This window comes from Hippocampus comes, unplaced genomic scaffold (genome assembly GCF_001891065.2).
Source record: "Hippocampus comes isolate QL1 unplaced genomic scaffold, H_comes_QL1_v1.1 scaffold91, whole genome shotgun sequence".
NCBI classification, from domain to species: Eukaryota; Metazoa; Chordata; class Actinopteri; order Syngnathiformes; family Syngnathidae; genus Hippocampus; species Hippocampus comes.
This window is the reverse complement of record NW_017805034.1, coordinates 1,982,975-2,004,890: the sequence shown is the minus strand read 5'-3', so window position 1 is coordinate 2,004,890 and position 21,916 is coordinate 1,982,975. Positions and strand designations below refer to the sequence as shown.

General features: G+C 44.7%; 2 protein-coding genes across 2 annotated transcripts in view; both read right to left on the bottom strand.

The window, feature by feature from the left end:
• Window positions 1-16,844, bottom strand: part of spata20 (spermatogenesis associated 20) — a 19,375-nt gene extending 2,531 nt beyond the window's left edge. Inside the window, exons 1-15 of the mRNA XM_019863495.1 lie at window positions 16,163-16,844; window positions 15,361-15,489; window positions 15,215-15,279; window positions 14,620-14,774; window positions 14,388-14,531; window positions 14,106-14,307; window positions 13,886-14,016; window positions 13,685-13,789; window positions 13,101-13,175; window positions 12,650-12,862; window positions 12,292-12,484; window positions 10,985-11,153; window positions 6,577-6,785; window positions 4,333-4,532; window positions 3,292-3,372 (exon numbers count right to left, since the gene is read on the bottom strand). Coding sequence (XP_019719054.1) covers window positions 3,292-3,372; window positions 4,333-4,532; window positions 6,577-6,785; window positions 10,985-11,153; window positions 12,292-12,484; window positions 12,650-12,862; window positions 13,101-13,175; window positions 13,685-13,789; window positions 13,886-14,016; window positions 14,106-14,307; window positions 14,388-14,531; window positions 14,620-14,774; window positions 15,215-15,279; window positions 15,361-15,489; window positions 16,163-16,362 — 2,271 coding nt within the window. The 5' untranslated portion in view covers window positions 16,363-16,844. The remainder of the gene's footprint in view (window positions 1-3,291; window positions 3,373-4,332; window positions 4,533-6,576; window positions 6,786-10,984; window positions 11,154-12,291; window positions 12,485-12,649; window positions 12,863-13,100; window positions 13,176-13,684; window positions 13,790-13,885; window positions 14,017-14,105; window positions 14,308-14,387; window positions 14,532-14,619; window positions 14,775-15,214; window positions 15,280-15,360; window positions 15,490-16,162) is intronic.
• A 1,584-nt stretch (window positions 16,845-18,428) lies between these two features.
• Window positions 18,429-21,916, bottom strand: part of LOC109512027 (uncharacterized) — an 8,705-nt gene continuing 5,217 nt past the window's right edge. The window contains exons 6-13 of the mRNA XM_019863496.1: window positions 20,919-21,116; window positions 20,688-20,842; window positions 20,405-20,602; window positions 20,143-20,311; window positions 19,887-20,069; window positions 19,098-19,202; window positions 18,865-18,999; window positions 18,429-18,794 (exon numbers count right to left, since the gene is read on the bottom strand). Coding sequence (XP_019719055.1) covers window positions 18,555-18,794; window positions 18,865-18,999; window positions 19,098-19,202; window positions 19,887-20,069; window positions 20,143-20,311; window positions 20,405-20,602; window positions 20,688-20,842; window positions 20,919-21,116 — 1,383 coding nt within the window. The 3' untranslated portion in view covers window positions 18,429-18,554. The remainder of the gene's footprint in view (window positions 18,795-18,864; window positions 19,000-19,097; window positions 19,203-19,886; window positions 20,070-20,142; window positions 20,312-20,404; window positions 20,603-20,687; window positions 20,843-20,918; window positions 21,117-21,916) is intronic.

Below are 21,916 nucleotides of genomic sequence, written 5' to 3'. Positions count from 1 at the left end.
AATATATAGGGGGGTGGGGGGGGGGACGAGTATGTCAGTATCTCACAGCTTTACAGGCGAGCGGGAAGGTCGGTCTTTTATTGGTAAGAACCATCTGGGACTCTCTCTGCCAATCATCATATGTCCAGCTGTTGGATTGATTGGCTTTCGCACGTTATCACCACAAAGCGCGCCAATCTATTCCGAGCTCAGAGAATGTTTTGGGACAAATAAACACAAACAGCCGCCTGGAATTGGCGAAAGGCGATCGTGATGGAAGGGAGGCAGGAGTAGCAACAAGGCAGAAAGTGGTTGCGAGGGCGCCTAAGAAGTCATAAAGGGGCCCAGAGAGACCACATTGCTGTAATCCTCTCCAGATCGCTTTTTTTTTTTTTTAAAGGAGTACTGGTTTGCCTCTGGCTAGCTTCTTGAACTCTACCCATCATTCCATGTTCTTTCCTTTTACAGCCTCCTTTATAACCCAGCCTTCCGAACCCTCTCACTGTCTCTACGGACTTGTTAGGGATATCCCGACGTTTCCCTCCAGCGTTTAAAAGGTGCCTTCTGTCAGGACCAGCTTTCCTCTTAAAGGCCATTGCTATTGCATGCCCTTTTTTTTTTTCTTTCCGAGCTATCTATCCCGCAATCTTCTTCCTCTTATTGTCTTTTTTTTTTTCTACATTCAAAATGTCGATATAGGCTTTAAATAAAGGCAACAACACGTGAGAGAGATTCAAATCTTTACACGCGGTCATGTCAAAGAAACCTATACTTAACATATGTGTGTGTGTGTGTGTGTGTGTGTGCGTACAAGTGCTCAGGGCTTGGTACAGCTCATTCAGCACACAAGCGAGCAGTAATTGGATTTAAATTAGGCATGTTCCTCGGCTCAAAGCTTCCTAATGTAACGTGAAACAGAATGCCCTCACTCTCTCGAGTCTCTCTCATCCGCTTATCCTCTCTCGCACAGTTTCCCACCCTTTGTGATGTCCCTCCCATTTGACCTTAATCAGTTATTATATTTCTATATCTATTTTCTTTTCAAAAAATGTTTCCCCCATTTTCCACCAGTCGAATGGTTTCAGTAGAATACAAATATACAAAAATAAAAAAAAAAACGGCCCTTTCAGGTGTATCACTTCTCCATTTGTATATGAGAACGAGCCTCGGTGACCTCATCGGCAACGTGCTGGTGGGAGTGAACACTTGACAAGTTGTTGGCAAAAGATGGAATTTGCATCCGGCGCGTGGGCACGCCCGCGGCTACACGGGGATATCCCTCTTAAGTGCGTTACATTTGAAAAGTGTGTTGTGCTAATCCACCGGGAAGGATGCAATCTCATCATCTGTTCGTGCGCGCGAGTGTGGATGTGCGCGGCAACTAACGGGCAGCTCACCCAACATCTGGACATACATATATAGTAGCCTACGCGCTTGCTGATACAGAATATTTGTTTTCCCCCCAGAAAATTAGATTGTATAATAATACAGTCTGCTCAGCGAATAAAAGGAAATGTTTGACTGTGAATGTTGTTTGTCCATTACAGGGGACGATGTGGAAAATGTCCTTTTCAGTGTGTTTGGATGCGAGTGCCTGTCCAAGTATTCAAAACAAAAGCGGTGAATCATTTTCGACCTGCCGATTTCTCAAAATGTGTCTCTGGAGAAAATCCGTTTGCGCTCGTGCCAAAAGCGAAGCAGAGTTGCTCTCGAGTGATGTTGGATTCGCAGATTAGGATTAGTTTCTGATACTTGACCAATCGCGTCATTTCTTGACGCGGTAGTGCATTGGGCGCTTCCCGAAATAAAATGACATCTTGGGTATTTGAATAATGACTTGAGTGGTTCAATATTTTCCGAGATGAAGATTTACCCATGCTCCATGACAATAATAATAGTCATAGTGATTTGACGCAAGCAACGAAAAGTCGCGCAGGATCAAATGGAGTGACCCCCACATTTTCGTAAAAAAATAAAATAAATAAATAAAAATACTCTCCAGTTGTGCTCTAGCAGCCAATCCCGTCTGATAAAGTTGAGAGTATTAAGTCTCAGCATGTGACTGGTTGTGGTCCGGGAAGTGATAGTCCGTCGGGTGCACGGCCCTGAATAACGGATGCAGGCTGATAATGGCTCCATCGAGTTCGCTCTCGGTCTTTTCTCTCCCCGCAGGGATCCGGAGCGACCTGATGCCACCGCGACCTCACGTCTGATAAACACACAACTCCGTTCGATTACATTCCGAGCCCTGTTGAGTGTTTGAGTGCTGAGTGAGGATAAAACAGATACTTTCATTTGCTGATCTCATTACGGCCATGGTTAAGTACGACACGGGCCAATGCGAATTTTTCATTTGCTTTGGTGAGATTTGCTGGAGCTGCATGTTCTCTCTCTTTTTTTTTTTTTTTCAATATATTTTGGGGGGAAACTTACTTTTCTGCTTGTGTGTGGCTTTGCTAATCACGCTGAAAAATGTGTTGATTTAAAAATAACCAAACAATCATTAGCTGAGAGAAGAAAGGGGAAACAATAAAAAAACAAAAAGCCATAAAAACTCTCGAAATCGAGCTGCATAATGTGTTTTTTGTTGTGTTTTTTTTTTTAAAAAAACTATGCCCATGGTGTACTTTGTACAAAGACATTATATTGTGATCTTGCTGGGATGATTTTTACTGGAACATTTCTTGATAATTGCACGACTATTTATGTGTGTTTGTGGCAAATGCAGACCCTGAAAATTGAAATCCTCACCACAAATTCCACCGCCACTTCCACCTCCACCATCATCGCCAACTTCACAAGCAATCAAGTGCCGCTTACGAAAAGCTAACGCCGAGAACGGCTCGCTCGCCGACATATTTTCGGAAATACACCTGCAAAGGATTTACTTGATTGTTTAATTTCACACTTGATTGGTTGACACTCCAGAAACTCAACTATTTGTGAGCAATCCATAAAAAAAAAAAAAATAAATAAAAACAGTCAGTGCTGCAAAATGTCGTCTTTAAATTTAAAAACACCCGGAATAATGTAACCAGGCACATCAGTTGTACGATCTGACCAGAAGATCACGAGTTTTGAGGTGGGGGACGACTGAAGTTAACCTCGAAGGATCCGCACGTACGTCAAGACAAATCAACAGGCTGCTCTGTCCTGGTCCCGCCTGCGTTTTCATTTGCATGTCTCAAAGATTCCCACTCAATCTTTTGACGCCTCAGTGAATATTTTCCCAGCCCCATTGGGGGAATGACGGACAGCGCTTGTCAAGATTAGACATCGTGCGCAGACGTAATTAAAGCCGACTATACTTACCCTGTGCGGGAGGAAGAGGGAGTGGACTGCCTCGAGAAGACCTTTTGTATCTGGGGACTCTCTTTGGCCGCAGATCACAATCTAGGGGGGGAAAAAAAAAACAAAAAGGGGTGATGTCGGGGAAATATAAAAAAGGGAGTCAATGGGATGGGGAGAGGCGGACAACAAAATGCGAGAACATGATTAGAGTGGAACAAGAGGGGAAAGGTGGTACGAAAGAGGGGGCGAGGGGGGCGGGGGGGGTGAGGTGACGGAAGTCAGTGTCGTATTTGTAGCGGTAACGAGGAAAGGCAGGTGTTGTCACTGAGACTGCCGCGCCCTTTGAGCTTGTTACTCTTGCCCCGCGGCCTTAACTCATCCTCGGCAGGTCACGGATATAGGAAAGAAAGTTAACTAGACTTGCAATTGTTCCCCCCCACCCACCCACCATTCCCCCACACCGATAGTCTCTCAAGTTTGTTCGAAGTTTGTCAAGGAAACTCTGATTTAATTGGTTCTCCTAACAGAAGATGCAAGGAAACAAATGGCTCCAGATTTTTTTTTTATCCTGTGTTTTAAGTTACCGTATTTTCCGGATTATAAGGCGCACCTAAAAGCATTCAATTTTCTCAAAAATTCACCCTTATAGTCCAATGCGCCTAATATAAAGAGATATATATTCCCCATTGAGTTGTTTCCCTGTTAGTGTTCCTATGCCATCTCATGGTGATTATTAACAGGAACCAATTGTAACGCAAAAGGGTTCTGCCCGACACGAATTGACATGTGCATTCGCGCACGCACACTCAAACAGACAACTACTTTGAGAGCTCTGCGCAGCCATAATGAAAGCAAGATAACACCAAAAGCATCGTTATCTTCTCAACTAAACGAAGGAAGAAGGAGACAAGCAGGACTAAATGGCGCCTGTGGCCTTTTTTCGTTTGAACTATTCAAATACATCAACACCCAAATACGGTGTACCGTTGTATGTGAACTGAAATGTGAAATGAATGCACAATAATTGTTCAATTTTTGCCCGTGTGTTTTTGTGAGACTAACCTGTTTAAGCATGTGGTGCTGTGCCATGAGTGCCCGCACCATCTCGGGTAGAGCGATGGGTATATTGGTGAGACGGTCCGAGAACGCTGCCAGTAGCTGTTGGCACCGCTGGAGCCATTCCTGCCTTCCGGTGTACTGGGATAGACGCAACAGACTGGACGCTGACACGGAGTTAGCACTGGGCTCGGCACCATCCTGATCTGGATGACAAAAAAAAAATAAAATAAAAATACGTTGTTCAGCGCATTAGATAGAGTACATTTTTATTTCTTTATAAAACAATATAGAAGCCATGTTAAACATGAACAGTGGCCACCCAAAGCTCACTGAAACTGGCCTAACTGGACCAGTGCAAATTTCATAAATAAATACAGGAAAAGGAAATTAGCACATTCTTGATCTTTCAATATGTTGAAGTGAAAATTCTTTTAGGCTTAAATAATGCAGTACAAAGACATTTAATGTGAATTGCACTGAAACTCGGATCTCACGAATACCCGTGGGCCAGAACCAGTTCTGACAGGGCTACCACAACTATCTTGCCCTGTTAAGTGATTGGGTCTTATCTTTTATCAGTGTACAACGAGAGCCCGTGGGTCATCTTCTCATGACCTACGACCCCAACAAAACGTCTGCAGAGCAACAAGACCCACGTGTCGCAGTCAACATAGCCCATGTCCTTGACAGGTGATGACGAAATGAAACCAATTCATTTTCAGCAGAGTAAGGTTGGCTGTCAATCAAAAAAAAAAAAAAATGTTTTGAAAACAGATTTTAAAATGGGAGTGCCTCAAGTCGACATCTCAATATAGATTAAACGCACAATTGGGAAGGACCCCAACGCTGCTACGGTGTCACAAATGAACCCAAGCCCATTCCCGTACCGTCACCAATACATCACAGTCAATCCTTTCATAAGAAAGGTCTCTCAAACGTCGGGTTCAATCAATAACACAGACATGTCGGTGCGACAGGCAAAGGAACCCTGACGCACATTAAAGCACTCCCACAAGCAATCTCATCACTGATCTGTCAACAGCTCACGACATTTTATTTATTTATTTTTTTGACCATTAGCTTTTTCCCCCCCATCTTTTTGTGCAAGCTGATATCCCGTTTATCACATGTGGCAGTCGGTCAACAGCTCACGACATTTTATTTATTTATTTTTTAACCATTAGCCTTTTCCCCATCTTTGCGTGCAAGATGATATCCCGTTTATCACATGTGGCAGTGACGACCACCCGCTATCACTTCACATCTGCAGTCTGGAGATTCCATTCCTGTCGAGAGGGGTTGGACTCTCTTCCATTTGGGAGTTGCCCGCGATGAGAGGCAACGAGCACATGTGGGCATGCTAATTCCCCAAATCTGCTGCCCCCACGACCTGATCACAGATATGAGGGAGAAAATGAACATATGGTTTATTTTATTTTTTGATTTTCTTACATCTCTGTTGCCATTGCCTCATTTAGACGCCGTTTTAGACAACCCGCATACGCTAGTTGTTTCATGTATTCAGTGACTGTAAACACATACGTGTCATTTGACCAAATTTGCCACTGCAGCATAAATTCAGCCGAAAACCGTCCGCAACCACAATTCCATCCACTTTCTCCTCCGGCGTTTGTTCGATGCAGGTGTGAACGAGAGCGTGAACTGCCGCGCGTCCCGACGTGTCAGCCCTGTGTGACTGATTAATGGGTCGAACCTAATGCCAGCCCCGCCATTTATTCATGAAAGATGAAATATTTTGCCTTGCCAATTAATTTTAGAAAAATGTGTGCACATAGGTTTTCATCAAGTCTGGACTCCAGCCTTGTAGGCATTTGATCAATCCTTCGCTCGATTTCTCACGTCATAGCCACAAAAAGCATTGATACTTTTTTTTTTTTTTTTTTCCGCCTGTATGAAATTAGACTCTCAGGAAACCATTTGCTATGGTTGTCATCATGGGTCAAATATTTGGGGGTGTTGATTCCAACTTTTTTTTTTTTTTTTGGTTTTGTTTTTAGAAGCTCAAAGTTCAAGGAGTATTTTACCCCCCCCCCCAAAAAAAAATCACTATGTGACCAGCTCTACCTGGCAATACGTAAAGCATGTGAACTGAGCAATTGGATCTGAGGAAAGCCTTTTTTATTGACATATTGATTTATTTTAGGGAACCACGCATCAAACCCAAGTGTCTCAGTATTTCATGACAACTTGTGATATGCCAATGATATGACTGTAAGTCTCCCTCACCTTCTTTGAGTTGTAGCAGAACAGTGCTGTCACTTGGGTCAGAGCAAAAGTAGCCTCCACCCGCCGAGTCCCAGAACAGCGCGTCCTGTCTGAGCTGCAGCTCTTCAGCCCACTGCAGCCACTCGGTTTGCATGGTGGCCTCATAGAGATCCAGCAAGCCGCAAATGATGAATGCGTAATCGTCCAGGAAGCCAGAAATAGGTGGTGATCTATTTATTTATTTTTTAAAAACAAAAAAAACAGCAAAGATTGATTGTCAAAAATGTGTGAAAAGTTGCATGTAGTCCTGGTATGTTAGCTTATATCGGAACCCAATTTGTACACTCACAAGTATTCACATAAACATTCTACCTTTAACAAATCACTGAGGAGGGGTGAGAGTTTTTCAATGCCATTATTATTCTGGATGTAGTTTCCTTTTGTGTAGAACTGCAAGTCTGCTTCACAGTGGTGAGGTTCAGGGTTCAGTTTTTTTTTTTTTTTTTGAGGACATTTTGCTTGATTCCGTAATCACTTCAAAATGCAGGCAGGAACGCGTAGAATCAGGTGCCAATCCCAAATTCGAATGATTCAGCTGTTCAAATTCCTCGCAAATCTCTGACGAGAGTCTTTTTCGATGGATGCAATTCACTTTCAAACATCACTTCCTTTTCTCTCCCCATACTCAGAGTGCAACTTTCAAAGGAGCTGAAAGAAGGTCCGGTGTACTCCCCACACTAATTGCATTCCCCCTCAGGTTCCCACAGTGGCACCATGCGTGGGTGAGTGCAAGTGGATGGAGGGTGACAAGGGGTCAGATAGCGTTGTGTTCGCAAAAGCCGGTGGACAGAGCGATGGAGACCTCAAGGAGAGTGGTCAAGTGGCTGAAAACAGGCTTTTTGAGGACATGGGGAAACTTTTGAGTGGTCTTGTTGAGGTGAGGAAGCGCATTGTTTGTCTCTCTGACAGACGGACCGAGCCACCCCGAGAGGTCTAAAGGGCAAAGCGAGGGCTCGGGAATAGAACAAGAATAAGACTCGAGGTTTTGAAAGACACATTTGGACATGGTGGCAAAGTTTACGGGGCCCAAAAAAAAAAAAAATTAGTAAGTGCCTACAGAGGACAATTTTGAAGTAAGTAGTCTTTGGGGGTATGGGAAGGTCACAAAGCATAGAATTCCATCTGTTTTTAGCAATGCTAACCATGTTCATTAAAAAAGGGTCACAAGCTATGGATAACAGAAGACTATTTGCGGTTCAAATATCAGCCTGTGCGTCAAGGAAGCCACGTGGTAAGAGTTCAGCAAGTGTGACGGACGTTTCAGAGAAGCGGAGACATTATGAAGCCGCTACACCAAAGGAAAAAAAAAAATATTATCCTGAAAATGTCCCCGCATTATCACAGCTATATAAAAGTATGCCCCCCACCCCACCACCACCACCACCACCACCAGCAACCACATCACAGTGGCAGTTTGTCTCAGATAATAGTGTCTCCATCGCACAAGGACATGTCAGTTGCTTGAGGTGACCAGTTAAAAGGACGACGGCCCTCAAGAGAAAAACTCTTAAAGAGATTAAAGCGTGTTGGAAACATTCAAGGACCTTTTTAATTCACCCCGCCCGATCCACTTAAAATGTTGGAAGCACAATTTGGAAAACAAATGGAGAGGAACCGTACAAAGGCACGAGTCAGAACGCTGTAATCTGATTACTATTGCATTCCTGGAATTATATTTAAACAAGATACTGAACGTAATCGGACGAAAACATTTACCAGCTGCAGGCCGGAAATAACCGCAAAGTGCCCGTAGAGGGCCGACCGCTAGCATAGCGCGCAATCGAACTGTCGCCTGAGCATTGCAGACGACAGTGGATTTTGTCGCTACTATGCTGATTAGTCCGTCCTCAGCTTGTCTGTTATTTTCTGCAATTATTAACCGATTTTAAATGGTCAAATATATTTTGTTTGATATTTAATTCAATTTAATAAAACGAAATATTTTTATATTTTGTTCTTCAACTTCTTCCTTTCATAACTTTGCTGCTGTGAATTGGGAATTTCTCCATTGCGAGACTAATCAAGGATTGCTCCTCTTATCTTATCTTAAAATAGCTTCAGAACAAGTCGAATTAACGCTCTTGAAGATATGTGGTAAAAGTCTACCTCTTCCCTCACTCTATTCCTTGGGCGGGTCCCTCACAATTGAAAGTCTGGATACGTTTGAACAAACCTGTTTTGTTAAAAATAAATAATTATAAAAAAAAACAAAAAACAATGACGCTCATTATTATTAGCAAACGGAAATAATTTTGGTTGTCCCAATTGACGGCAAATAAAGTTTAGTTCAATTTCATGGAAAAAAAAATTTAATGCGTTGTTCTATATAGTGTATGTAAAATTCTGTTTCAACTGTATGTGCTCGTAAACGACTAAAATATATCGAAGTGATTTTTACAACATTTAACTTATATTCAAGGTCATTCCAAAAACATTTCAGTACCATTTCCTCATTTCATGACATTTTCATTTGAGCCTGATTGTCGAAGTCATTATGACAATATCCAAAACAATTCCACGATGGCCAAATTGTTGTAGATCTCCAACAATCCTTGGCCCTAAAAAAAATATCCAACATTTTCGAGCCAGGAAAGGAGCGCAGGAAAGGATCGCACCTCACATCATCTTTCGCATCGGCTAATCAACACGTCCCCAACAATTAACCCAGTTAGCCGAGGTAGCAACCATTGCTCTTGCTAAATGAGCCCACACCCTCATATGCGCCTCATATGACATATACAAAAGCTGCGTCGAGCTGAGAGAAAATCGCCACGATAAGCATTCTCCGTGCTGACACACAAGCGAAGATGACAATTACGAACGAGACGGGAGCTTCGGATCAAGGCCACGGTGTTCAAGCAACTCGCGTGTAGCTCTTCATGTGTGTTTAAAAATGAATGCCTTGTCTCTTGGGTGTTGTGGGACACCTGGCATATTTGTATTTTTTTTTTTTCTGCTGAAGCGGCGGTTTTATACACTCGCTCATTCACATTAACTAGGGCGCAGCGCTGGCCAACAGAACCAGGACACCTGCAGCCTTGCAGTGAGCAGGAGAGTGAAAATACGTCCGCGCAAACGCAACTTTGGACAAGTGAACAAAGCGTTTGTTGCTTGCTTTAAAGACGAATGTAATCGGCCGGTTTCTCAGTCAAAAAAAAAATAAAAAGGCTGTGAGCTGGAAAAGGTCTTCGGCCACAAGGTCGTATTCACGCAACAGGCTTACATAATCAGTTTAAAATATGGCCGCCAACCTTGTTTCAATCGGACGGCACAATGAGACTGCCGGGAGGTAATGCCATTATGGACTGCTTCATGCAAATGCAGAGTTGACTATAATGAGGTTAGCGCGTCATGTTTTTTGGGCTTCCCACAACTGATCTGATTTCCCCCAATAGGATTATCTCTTGTTCCCATATAGGCATCATTTATTTTATTCCAGGGATGAATTTGTAACATTTCAAAAGTGAGAGACGCCACGCAAAAGTCTTCCCCACGCAACCGGATTCATTGGTCAAGATAATCTGTCTTTATTTGAAGCTTAAACTTTTTTTTTTTTTTTAAAGGTCCTACCTACTTCAACATTTGAGTGATGTATATTTTCAGGGCGCACCTAAAAATAATGAATTCCAAGTCTATCACTGTGCATTTTGCATGCGAGAGACTTTGCTTTGCACCCTAATTAAAACCGTACCCTCAAGGAGGAAACCATCAAACCTGGCAACGCAGCCCACCATGGTTACATTTACTGTTCAACTCCCGTCACACGTGACCTTAGCCCAACTTTCCTGGAGCTAGGGTTAAGCTCGGTGATGCAGGCACACAATGGATCGATTTCTGATTAAAAAAGTGGAAAAAAAAAAACAGATCAGATGGACAGACAGACAACACGAGTGAGGAAAATGAGGTTGACGAGGCCGCAAACGAAAGTCACCATGAAGATGCATGAGGGGGACAAGTCGCAAGCGTTCCCAGGGCGGAAAAAAAAAAAAAAAAGTATGAGATAATAAACCACCGGAAGTGGATAGTGCGCACTTGTTTCCATTCTACAATTGTTTTTTTTTTTTTTTACTTGCATGCGCTGTAACATGCGCGCAAACGGAGCTGCCACATTATCTTCAATAACAGAATCAAATGAAAAGTGATAAGATGACTTCACGACATGAATGTGCCTGATGCTTTTTTGGAGTCTCACATGTCATTGTGCTACACTCTTCTACCATCTTCTGGTGTGCTTTGGTGATGTAACCAACCGACTGACACCTTTGATTCACACACACACACACACACACACACACACACACACACACACACACACACACACACACACACATACACACACACACACAGACACAGACACACACACACTTACATCTGCTGCACCTCCATCTGGTCTCCACGGTAACAGGATCGCAGAATGGTCTGCCTCTCCGCATCCCACAGGTGTTCCTTCAGGAAGTGGCCGGCGTGCGCCGCCCTCTCCAGCAGCGCCTCGTCCCCGAGCGCGGCTCCGACACGGGCGTAGGCTGACAGCATCAGACCTGTCGATATGCGATGATGATGAAGAAGATGAAGATGATGATGATCAAAGACAAAAATGGCGCTTTGCTAAAATAGGGCGGCTGAAAATAGCGGGTCTTCTTTCGAACCGCGCGACACAAGCAGAGGTATTTTCCCCGCCCTTTGAAGTCTTATCGTTGTGCTCTCTCTCACTTACGCACTCATTTGCTTCATGTTTTTCTCTCCATTCCCCTTTCATGTCGTGTATCAAAGCCCGGGGACGACACCGTCTGGTCTTCAAAGTGCTGCAGTCGAGGACAGGTGACTAATGGGGGGGGGGTTTGCTTCATTAGTGAGGAATGGGGGGAGTATTCTGTCTAATTGGAAAGTTCCCAGGAACGCAGGGCCTCATTAGCTCGCTAATACAATCTGTCCTGTGATAGACACTGAGTGGGAGTCAAATGAGGATCCCCCCCCCCCGCAATATAAAGGATCTTTTTCTTCAATGTCATCCTGCCACTAAGCGTTACATGTATTTTTCATTTTGTAACAGGAACACTAAACACTCATCTGGTGTGTTTTTAATGATGGAACCGGTCGCTACACCATAAATGTGCGAAACCCTTCAAGATTCCACACAGACACAAGTGAGTTTGACGAATGGAATAAGAGGAAATGGAAACATAATGCGAAAGATGTTACGTTCTATTTTATGGGGAAGCTATAGTACGCGTCTTCAGTCATTTCAATCCCAGCTGTCTTCGGGCAGGAGGCGGGGCACACCCTGAACTGGTTGCCAGCCAATCGCATGGCACACATACACGAACAACCATCCGCGCTCACAATCACACGTAGGGGCAAATTTAGAGTGTTCCATTAACCCGCCGTGCATGTTTTTGGAATGTGGGAGGAAACTGGAGTACCCGGAGAAAACCCACTTAGGGCACGGGGAGAACATGCAAACTCCACACAGGGAGGCCGGAGCCGGAATCGAACCCTCCACCTCTGCACTGTGAGGCCGACGTGCTAACTAGTCGACCACCGGGCCACCGAAGCTTGACTGCCACCCCCCCTCAAAAAAGACAGCAAGTGTGTGTGTGTGTGTGTGTGTGTGTGTGTGTGTGTGTGTGTGTGTGTGTGTGTGTGTGTGTGCGTGTGCGCACACTCTTGTCTCTTTACCATTCCAGGAGGCCAGCATCTTGGTGTCCAGATGCGGGCGTGGCCGAACCTTCCTCGCTTCGGCCATTTTGGCTCGCGCCGAAGCCAAAAGCTCATTGACCGTCTCCACACTAACGCCGAAGTGCGCGGCTGTCAACTCGGCGGAATACCGCACGATCAGCACATTCTGGCCCTGCAGCTCCCCGTGAGGGTCCTGGGGGGAAAATAAATAAATAAATAAATAAACAGAACAGATATGAAGTCATACTTGGCATAATTTCTGACTTCACCTGTCATGCGTAGGTTGCACAAGGGAGGGTTGAATAAAACAAAAAAAAAAAAAAAAAAAAGTAACTGTATGAACAGCATCATCGCACACCTGTTCGGGGGCAACGTTGCCTTGCTCTTTCACTCCATAATGGTGCATGAAAACATCGGCGAGGTTGGCGGATCCACTGGCGCCCACTGCCACGTCAGCCAGCAGCTGGCGAACCTCCGAGGCTGTCCAGACGCAAAAAGCCCCCTCGCGCTTTTCGGATCCCCCTGATGTTGGGAAAGAGTCTGCATCCTCCGCACTGTAAAAACCCCCAGACTGTCGAAAGAAGTACAGCGAGGGAGGTGGAGATTTAACCGCGAGCTCGTTTGAAGTCAATAACTCCAAATCGTTGACGTGAATCATGGAAAGCGAAGCTGCGTAGCAATCAGGGGTCATTCAGATCGAAAGATAAAAGGAAAATTTGATGCAAAAAAAGTTTGTTACATAACACGCATCCTTCACAAGCCCCCGTTAGAGTAAAGGAACGCACGAGCAAGAATTATCCGGGATTCACCTTGTCACTCAAGTCTCTGGAGACGTAAAGCAGGATGTCCTTTGCCACTTCCGCGAAAACCTGCTCACCTGATACCTGAAGAAAAAAAAAGAAAGAAATTAGGCAAACAGATGCTCCGAGTCATGATTCAACGTTAAGGTAACCTTCAAACTGCTGTTGGGTGATTTATGCGCCGTATGAATGCTGAGATGGTAAAACTCTCGCCTCATTATGTCCAAACGTGTGTGAGACTGTTCATAGTTGAGCAAGCCAGCACACATGTAGCCCTCATTAAATTTGCTTTTTTTCTTTTTTGTTGGTACATCAATGATATTCCAAGAATTGTTCTTTTCGAAAAAGACACAAATCTGTTTGTCTATGTAGCATTTATCCTTTGCCACTTATCCGGAGTCGCAGGGGTACCAGCCTAGGCACACTGCCCTCTCATTGACAGTGTCAAAGGAAAACTTTCACTGACAAACACTGTCATTATTCTAGATAATGACTATTGTTTTATTTTTTTTAATAATAATAAAAAAACTGGGTAAGCATTAATTGCCCTGTCAGTTGCGTAATGAAGACGACATTCACAAACAAGCGCTCACCTGGAAGGCAGTTATGTAGGCGATGGCAAGCTGGGCCTGGTCGTACAGCATCTTTTCAAAATGTGGAACGTGCCAAGAAGAATCTGTGGAGTAACGATGAAAGCCCTGCGAGGGACAGACGCACAGCAATTTGGGAGCGTGAGGAATTCCGCTTTGTGCTCACGCCGGAGCCGAAATGGTTTGGCGAGCGTGAAGAAAAACCTGGGCGACATGGTCGTGGATGCCACCCAGCGCCATCATGCGGAGTGTATGCAGAGCCATCTGCAGAGCCTCGACGCCCTCCGAGGTGGAGCGATTCACAGACCAGAAAGACATGAGGAACATCAGATTGACTGGAAGACGTAGAGGCGAAAGGAAGTTTGAGTAGCAACGAGGCCAAACACACAGCGGCGGCCGCTGGGCCTTCGGTGGTCGTGCCTACCCGGTGTGGGAAACTTGGGAGCATCCCTGAAACCGCCGTACTCTTCTTCGTAAGAGTGGGCCAGCTGCTGGAAACAGCGTTGAGCCACATCAGGAGCCAAAGGAGGACTTTCGCCCGGGGTCGCCACCACGGCCGTGCCTTTTTTCAGCGCCTCGAGGATCCTGTCCCCACTGGACTCCAAGTTGGAGCGGTTGTGCTGCCACTGAGGGGGATGACGACAACTGGCATCATTACCGTGTGTGCTGAAAGAACGGAATGAGCATGAGAAACTTGTTACGATACCTGTTGCATGATTCGGGTCAGGACAGTCTTAAAGCCGGGTCGTCTCCCGTGGTCTCTGGGTGGAAAGTAGGTGCCGCCGATAAAAGGGCGGAGATCAGGGGTTAACCACACACTCATTGGCCATCCTCCACCTCCACTTGTTGCCTGGAGACAGCGGAGGTGGAGACCTTAAAGTAATTCATTGAAGTCATTTGCGGTATTTATAAAAAGATGAAACTGTGTGCCAAAGTACCTGAACGAAGGTCATGTATACTTTATCCACATCCGGTCTCTCCTCTCGGTCGACTTTAATGCAGACAAAGTTGTCGCTGAGCAATTTGCCAATTTCTTCGTCCTCAAAAGACTCCCTCTCCATAACGTGACACCAGTGGCATGTTGAGTAGCCCACTGATGGTCAGAAGGTTCCAAATGTGACGATTTTTTTAAACAGAGGGGGAGAGAAAAGTGATTGTGTAGAACATATAAACTAGAGAAGTTGACTCTCAGAATAAGTACAGCTAATACAGTCACGGATAGGGACCGGGCCAGCACGCAAAGACCAAAAATCTGGCTATAATTAAAAGCCATTGAAATGTCTTGGTGGAAAGGAAATTCCAACCCAAAACTACAATAAATATTGATAAAAATTATATTTATAGTTTGTTTTTTTTTCTTCAGGAAAACCAGGGGTTAATCTCAACCATTCTTCTTAAATAAATATCATACCAATTGATTTAACGATAGAATTGAATAATATATTTTTTAAGTATTATAATGAATCCCCCGCTAAAAAAAAAATAACATTTGTATTATTTTTTTTTTGAAGTAAAAAATACAAAAACAAATACCTGATAAGAAGATGGGTTTGTCGTCATTTCGTGCCTTGTCGAAGGCCTCCTGCCCCCACGGATACCTGAGAGGATTTTAGTAATAGAGTCCATCTCAGAAAAAGTTCAGAAATGCAGACCTATCTGTGGTTAAACAGCAGTCTGACCAGTCAACGGGGTTGTGCGCATGTTGCAGCAGGTAGGGTGACCTCTCCTTGGCGAGCCTATTGGTGTGTCTGGGAGGCGTTGCGGGTGGCCCTTCTCCCCCTGATGCCATGCTCGTGAAAGGAGATAATCTAGGCACAAAAAATATTTCAAGTGGAACACATACAAAGATTAGCTGGGTAACATGTGCCTTAATGTTCCAAATTATGGTTGCTATAGGACCACCTTTGAGTTGAATAGGACGGCTATGTTCAGTATGTACGCTTTTCGGCTTCCGTAGCTACGTACATGGAAGTGCGGATTATCATTGAGCGATTTGCCATTTATGGTTCCTGTTTTACGGGGAACAATTAAAACACCCAAAATGTCACTCAAAAGAGACAAAGGACCATGGAATTGTTTCCCGAAATTCGGCCACGTTTAATTTAGTTTATCCCACGCCGATGACAGTTGTTATTGTTTTAGCTAACTAAATTGAATCCTGCAGGAGCTGTCCCATCATCATGACTCGACATGTCTTGCAAAGGCAGTAACACAAGCAACTCGGTAGAGATTCGTTTTTCCTCAAAATGCAATTATGCCGAATAAAACTATAAGGCACTAAGATAACGGCTGTAAGTGTTCATCGAAGTCTTTATGTCCACGTGTCGTCAGGAATATCTGGAGAGTTATAAGGTCTCTGATTTAGTATCATAGTCTCGCAACAGAAACACCTCAACGAATACTAAATATGCAAAGAAATCTGTAAAACATACTCTGGGCGTATTCTACCGTAAGCATGAGCGAACTCGCCGCGTCTCTTACCTGAGGAAGTGGAATGTTGTTGACCTGACGTTTGGTGGTGGTTGTTGGTGGCGGCGGTGGGTACAATGTCGGAAGAACTTTCCGGTATTCCCCGAGTTTGTGTACGAAGGGGTTGTGTGCCTGAGGGCTGCAATGACAAGACGCTCGGGTTGCACCCGGCTATATTTGGACGTCAGGCGACGCCATGCCAGTCTGAGCATCCTAATCCACAAAGTGTGACAAGCTAGCCTTTAGCGTTGACACTGTACCTTGCCCCAAACTTGCTAAATTGCTACACAGGCAAGCATGAGGAGGTGTTGTTGTAATGCCATAAACGGACACGCGGTGTCGCCAAATACCGGTTGAGCACAGACGGTACGAAATACGCGAGAATAACGATTAAAATGTAACTTGAGTTAATATCTTGGAACGACCAACATTTAGTTCGCTTTTTTTTTAAATGAAAACTATTACACATAGCTTTTTCAATTATTTTATGTCAATGTTAGACGGTACTAGGTTCCACGCTATTTTTACATTTTTGACAAATATTTCCTGTGACAAGGCATCACATTATTTCAAGTCAAGAATTTCACAAGATATCCCACTGTTATTACTGAACAACAAACACTGAATGCAAATTAAAAACGGAGCTTAATGTTGCAAATGATCACACATATTGATATATTTCGCAATTGTTTTGAAGAAATGCAATTTAAAAGTACACAAATGCAATGTAGCAAAATATTAAATACTTCCTGATTAGAAAAATGTCAAAAAAAAGGTATGCACTGTATTTCAGAAATACAAAAAAATCTAGGATTAAAAAAAGCAAAACCCTCCACAAATGTTAATACAAAATGTAAGGAAGTTTGAAACAAAGCGAAATCATCATTTTCAATTTATCGAAACAATCAATGGAATTTTGAAATAGAAATGTTTAGGAAGGTCCCTCAGAGATCCAAGCCTTCCTCTTTTTCGGCGCCCCATCGCTGATACGTCTCCTTATGCCCTCTTCGCTATTTGGTCTGACGAAGGGGAGCCCGCTACTTCCACATGGGGAAACTCCACCTTGTTTTAGCCACAACCTTTGAGCTGCATCGGCTGAGTGCGAACTTCCAGAATGCCACGCTCTCCTCTTGGGAAAACCTGACAAACCAGGAGAATTTACAGGATGCAAACTGGAGCTTCCGATCGTCGGCTTTGCTGCTTCGGCTGTGTCACGAGACACATGATACTGTAGATGCACTGATTCAGATTCGGAGTGAGAGTTCCGTGTACGTTGGAAGAGGTGAGCCGGTGCAACTGGGGGCTGGATCGTGGAAGGAGTGAAAGGAAACATGCCCGAAATGGAATTTTGTGGATTTGTGTAAAGCAGACCTGTCCTCCTGCGTCTTATTTCACCTTTCGGCCTCCCATCACCCTCCTGATCCTTTGGATTTGCTGATTTTTGGAATCTCTCCTCACATGTTTCCTTGTTCCTGTTCTTCTTTTTTCTTCTCCTGGACAGAATGTCTTCAAGTTCAATCTCCAGGTTGTTCAAATCTTCAGTTATTTGAGTGACCCGATCGAACTGAGAAAGCAAGGCATTTACACACGGTAGCAGGTGGTCCAGGAAAGGCTGGACGTCAAACCCTTGTTCAGAAAGCGCGGAGTCCTCAGACAGTACAGAGAGGGACGACGACAAGGGACGTGGAGATGAAAAGGAAGGTGAGGAGAAGGAGGAGGAGTGAGATGATGGAAGGGAGGAATAGAGAGTGGAAAGACGGGAGTCCTGAGAGGCTCTGGAAGGAGGAACGTCCATGTCTTCAAATTTCACCCTGTGCCTGAACTACAACAGAATGGAAACAGGCCAGCATCAGTGACATGAAGTCACTACTTTTTATATAGACAAGTACTATCTGGGGGGGGGGGGGGGGGGGGGGGGACGTTTTCCATTCATGACACAAGCATGCAGAGAAACAGCGTGCAGGTGCGCTAACTGCTCACACATCATGCTGCACGCCTCGATAAAAAAACTCACTTCTTTAGCCTTTCTGAGTCCAATCCACAGCTTGAGTCTCTTGATGAAGAACTCCACCATCTCATAATCTTGCGGTTCCGCCGCGGGACGATAAATGTCTGCTTTCTCAGCCCTCGAACAACACAACACAAGACACGTATGCATGCAAAGTAATCACAAATCCGAACATTTTGGAACTCAATTGTCATTCACCGACATTGCTGTTTTGGTTTTCATGGTTGAGACTCAAATTGTTTGTTCTATTTTATTTTTTTATTTTTTTTATTTTTATGGTCCACATTATAAATTATGGACAGGTGGTTCATAATCTGACATCTAATTGGAAATTAGAACCACTCTATAATAATTTAGAAGCCATTCAAATGTCGTTTCAGTTGCTTTGGCCATTTCTCAGGAAGGAAAGACAATCACAAATGTTGGACAGTACCTGTACGCCCGAATGAGAACAGCCCCAAAGAGTTTAGCCAAAAGCCAGACACCTGCAGCCGTCAGGAGTAAGCCATACAGAGGGCCGAGAACAGGATGGACCCTGCATAGTCTTTGGAGGCCAAGCCGACCACGCACAATGGACATCAACGACACAAAAACCTGATGCATCGACAAAAAGCCTTCCACGGACTGCGAGAAGAGCTGAAACCAGAGCAGAGATGTCAAATCCAGTTCTTGTTCATATTTGAATTTTTTTGTCTTTTTTTTTTACCGTTTTCCCGAGGTGAGTACTGAACAAAATCAGCAGCATTAAGAGGAAACTTAAGGTCCACAACTCCTTCCAAGCTCTGTTCAGGACTCTGATGATCACGACCCACCTGCGCACAAATCTTAATGTTCCCAACAGCTGGGAAACAGAATGATTAAGGGTGTATTTAATATTTTGTAAAATCACAGGTCAGTCTAATTATGCGGGTGTTATGGAGAAATGCAGCTCCCAGTTACCTTTAGGACCAGGAAAGTCAGTAAGACAGCCGCACATTGAGAAGACTTCTGAGCCAGTCGAGCAGCGCCATGGAAGTTGACGAAGCTGTCAGGCTGTGCCCGCAGCTACATCGTAGGAGAGGATCAGATGCACATTCAAGGACCAAAAATATAAGTCAAAACTGCATCCATCCATCCATTTTCTGAACCGCTTCATCCTCATAAGGGTCGCGGGGCGTGCCGGAGCCTATCCCAGCCGTCTTCAGGCAGTAGGCGGGGGACACCCTGAACTCGTTGCCAGCCAATCGCAGGGCACACATTCACGCTCACACCTCGGGACAATTTGGACTGTTCAATCACCCTGTCATGCATGTTTTTGCAATGTGGGAGGAAACCGGAATACCCGGAGAAAACCCACGCAGGCCCGGGAAGAACATGCAAACTCCACATATGGAGGCCGGAGCTGGAATTGAACTCGGTACCTCTGCACTGTGAGGTTGACGTGCTAACCACTGGACCAGCGGGCCACCCCAAAACTGCATAATAGAAAAATCATTTTGTGGAGCGTTATTTTTCACTGCGCATCAGTGCAGATGACATTTATTGGCTTGGATAGATTGGTCTTACTCAATTTTATCTCCAACAATAAAAGCACAAAAATTAGGCCTAATTACTGCTACGTTTGCCTTGTGGAAACATGCTGCCTCTCATAGGTCGGTCGTGAGCCTACGCCGGCCTTCTCATTGTGTTGAGGAAGGGGAATGAAGTTATATCTCAGAATGTGCCCATCTTGTTTGATCGTACATTTACCTGGGAAACACAGGAAGTGGCCTGAGCGCGAAAACAGAGATGGAGCACACTTGTCGCCAAAGACAATGCGGCCAACAGAAGCTGGAGCCAGTGTTTGCCTTGAGACGGATACTGAGCACGCTCACTCGCCATCGACCGCAATTCCCCAATTAATATGAGGAGAGCAGAACCGAGAAGGAAAACCTGTCAAAAATGAAGCCGGATCGTTCTTATAACTGACTTGAGTTTGAAAGTTGACGCCTCGGGTTGGTTTTACCGTCAGGGCCAGATGGAGGTCTAAGCCTTCATGAGACGATGGGATGAGGAGCGGGTAGATTGAGAGGGAGGAAGTGATTCTTTGGGTCCAATCGAGTTGGATGGATAGACATAGACATAACCTCGACTCTCTGTGGTACTGCGTAAAATCCAAAGAGAGGCTTTTGAGCCTAAGGAAGAAAAAAAAAGGACAATTAGCACAATTTGCATCAAATGCGAAACATTTTTGACATTTTGGGAGATGACGCAGTCAATCTACTAACTGCTTCATGCAAAGGCCTCCCATATGTAGCTCGGCCAGGGCTCGATGTGTCGCCACGCTGCTGTTTCCAAGCGTGACCTGCCTCTGGCCCAGTGTGTGCGCGTACAAGAGACGTGGCGACCCCACAAGGCGGAGCAGCGGGTTTTGGTGCAGGTATGTCACCAAGGTGCTGTTCATCCACTGCCCGGCATCTAAACAGCTGCAATCGAAGTGACACAAACCGCAACATTCCTCAAAATTTGCTTTGCTTTCTCGGTCTGATTATACAAAAGCGGCATGCTGACTTTCTGATAGATGTTAGATTTGGGCTGCCCAACGGAGCGGTGTGAAGCTGGCGCCCAACAGCCGAGTGCAACTGCCTGCCCTGCCTTCTTTCCACACTGTCCTGGTAGTTCACCATGAGCACCAGCAACAGAAATAGCAGCTGGAACGCACAATGCTTCAAAAGAGATGAAAACGGCAGTTCAAAAAAAAGCATGACAGCCAGATGTTTTTTTTTTCTTTTCTTTTCTCACCCTCATGAGTGACTTCAGCGCACGGACTTTCCGAGCCTCCTCTTTAGCCTGCAGCAGTCCGTAGCCGCAGGGTGGTCGAACCTTCCCACCCTCTTCTAATAATGATCTCGCCACTGTGGTCTCCTGGGCAAGTTGGTCCTCCACCTCTGGATCCACAGGTCGCCAAATGGCGGTGCAGATCAAGGCCTGAATGCACACCTAACGGAGATAGAATTTCCGCTGAGGTCCCGACTAAGAAGGACAATCGACCCGTCGGTGATGAAACCGAACCTTGAGAGGTTCCAGCAGGAGAGCAGAGGCGAGGAAGGCAGAGAGCGTGGATACGAGCCACATGAGGACAACCGTTCTGGAGAAGAAGCTGCCGTAGATTCCCACGAGAACCAGGCATGCTGCGATCAGCGCAGCCACGAGAGGGTAGATCACGCACAACACCCAGGGAGGAAGCAGCCAGCTGGGCCGACCTCGAGCGATGCCTAAAGCGGGGTACAGATTTTTGAACATTTTAGCATGGTGCGTGGAGACTGCTGGAAATGACTGAGAAAACAAAAGCGTCGAAGTAGAAGGGGGGAAAAAAATGAAGAAGCTACTGTCGGTTAAGTGGTAGATTATTTGGTAACTACAGTGCTGTGGCAAACTCTTCTCCATTTTAATTCTATTCCAGTGAAAGATAAAAAAATAATAATTATCCACCTGTTGCTGAGCCTAACACCCTTAATTATAAATAGACATATTGCACAATTTATACCATTCATTATGATTATAATTTATTATTATTATTATTACAATGACAGATTCATATTCAGGACAAAAAAAAAAAAAACAACTCCAAAGTTTTAACCCCATCTCTAATTTTAAAATGTAGTCGAAATTACCGTATTGGCCCGAATATAAGACGGCCCTGATTATAAGACGACCCCCTTTTTCAAGAGTCAAGTTTGAACACCAAATTAATTTTTATTCAGAAAATAATTACAGTGCATCTGAAACAAATGATTATA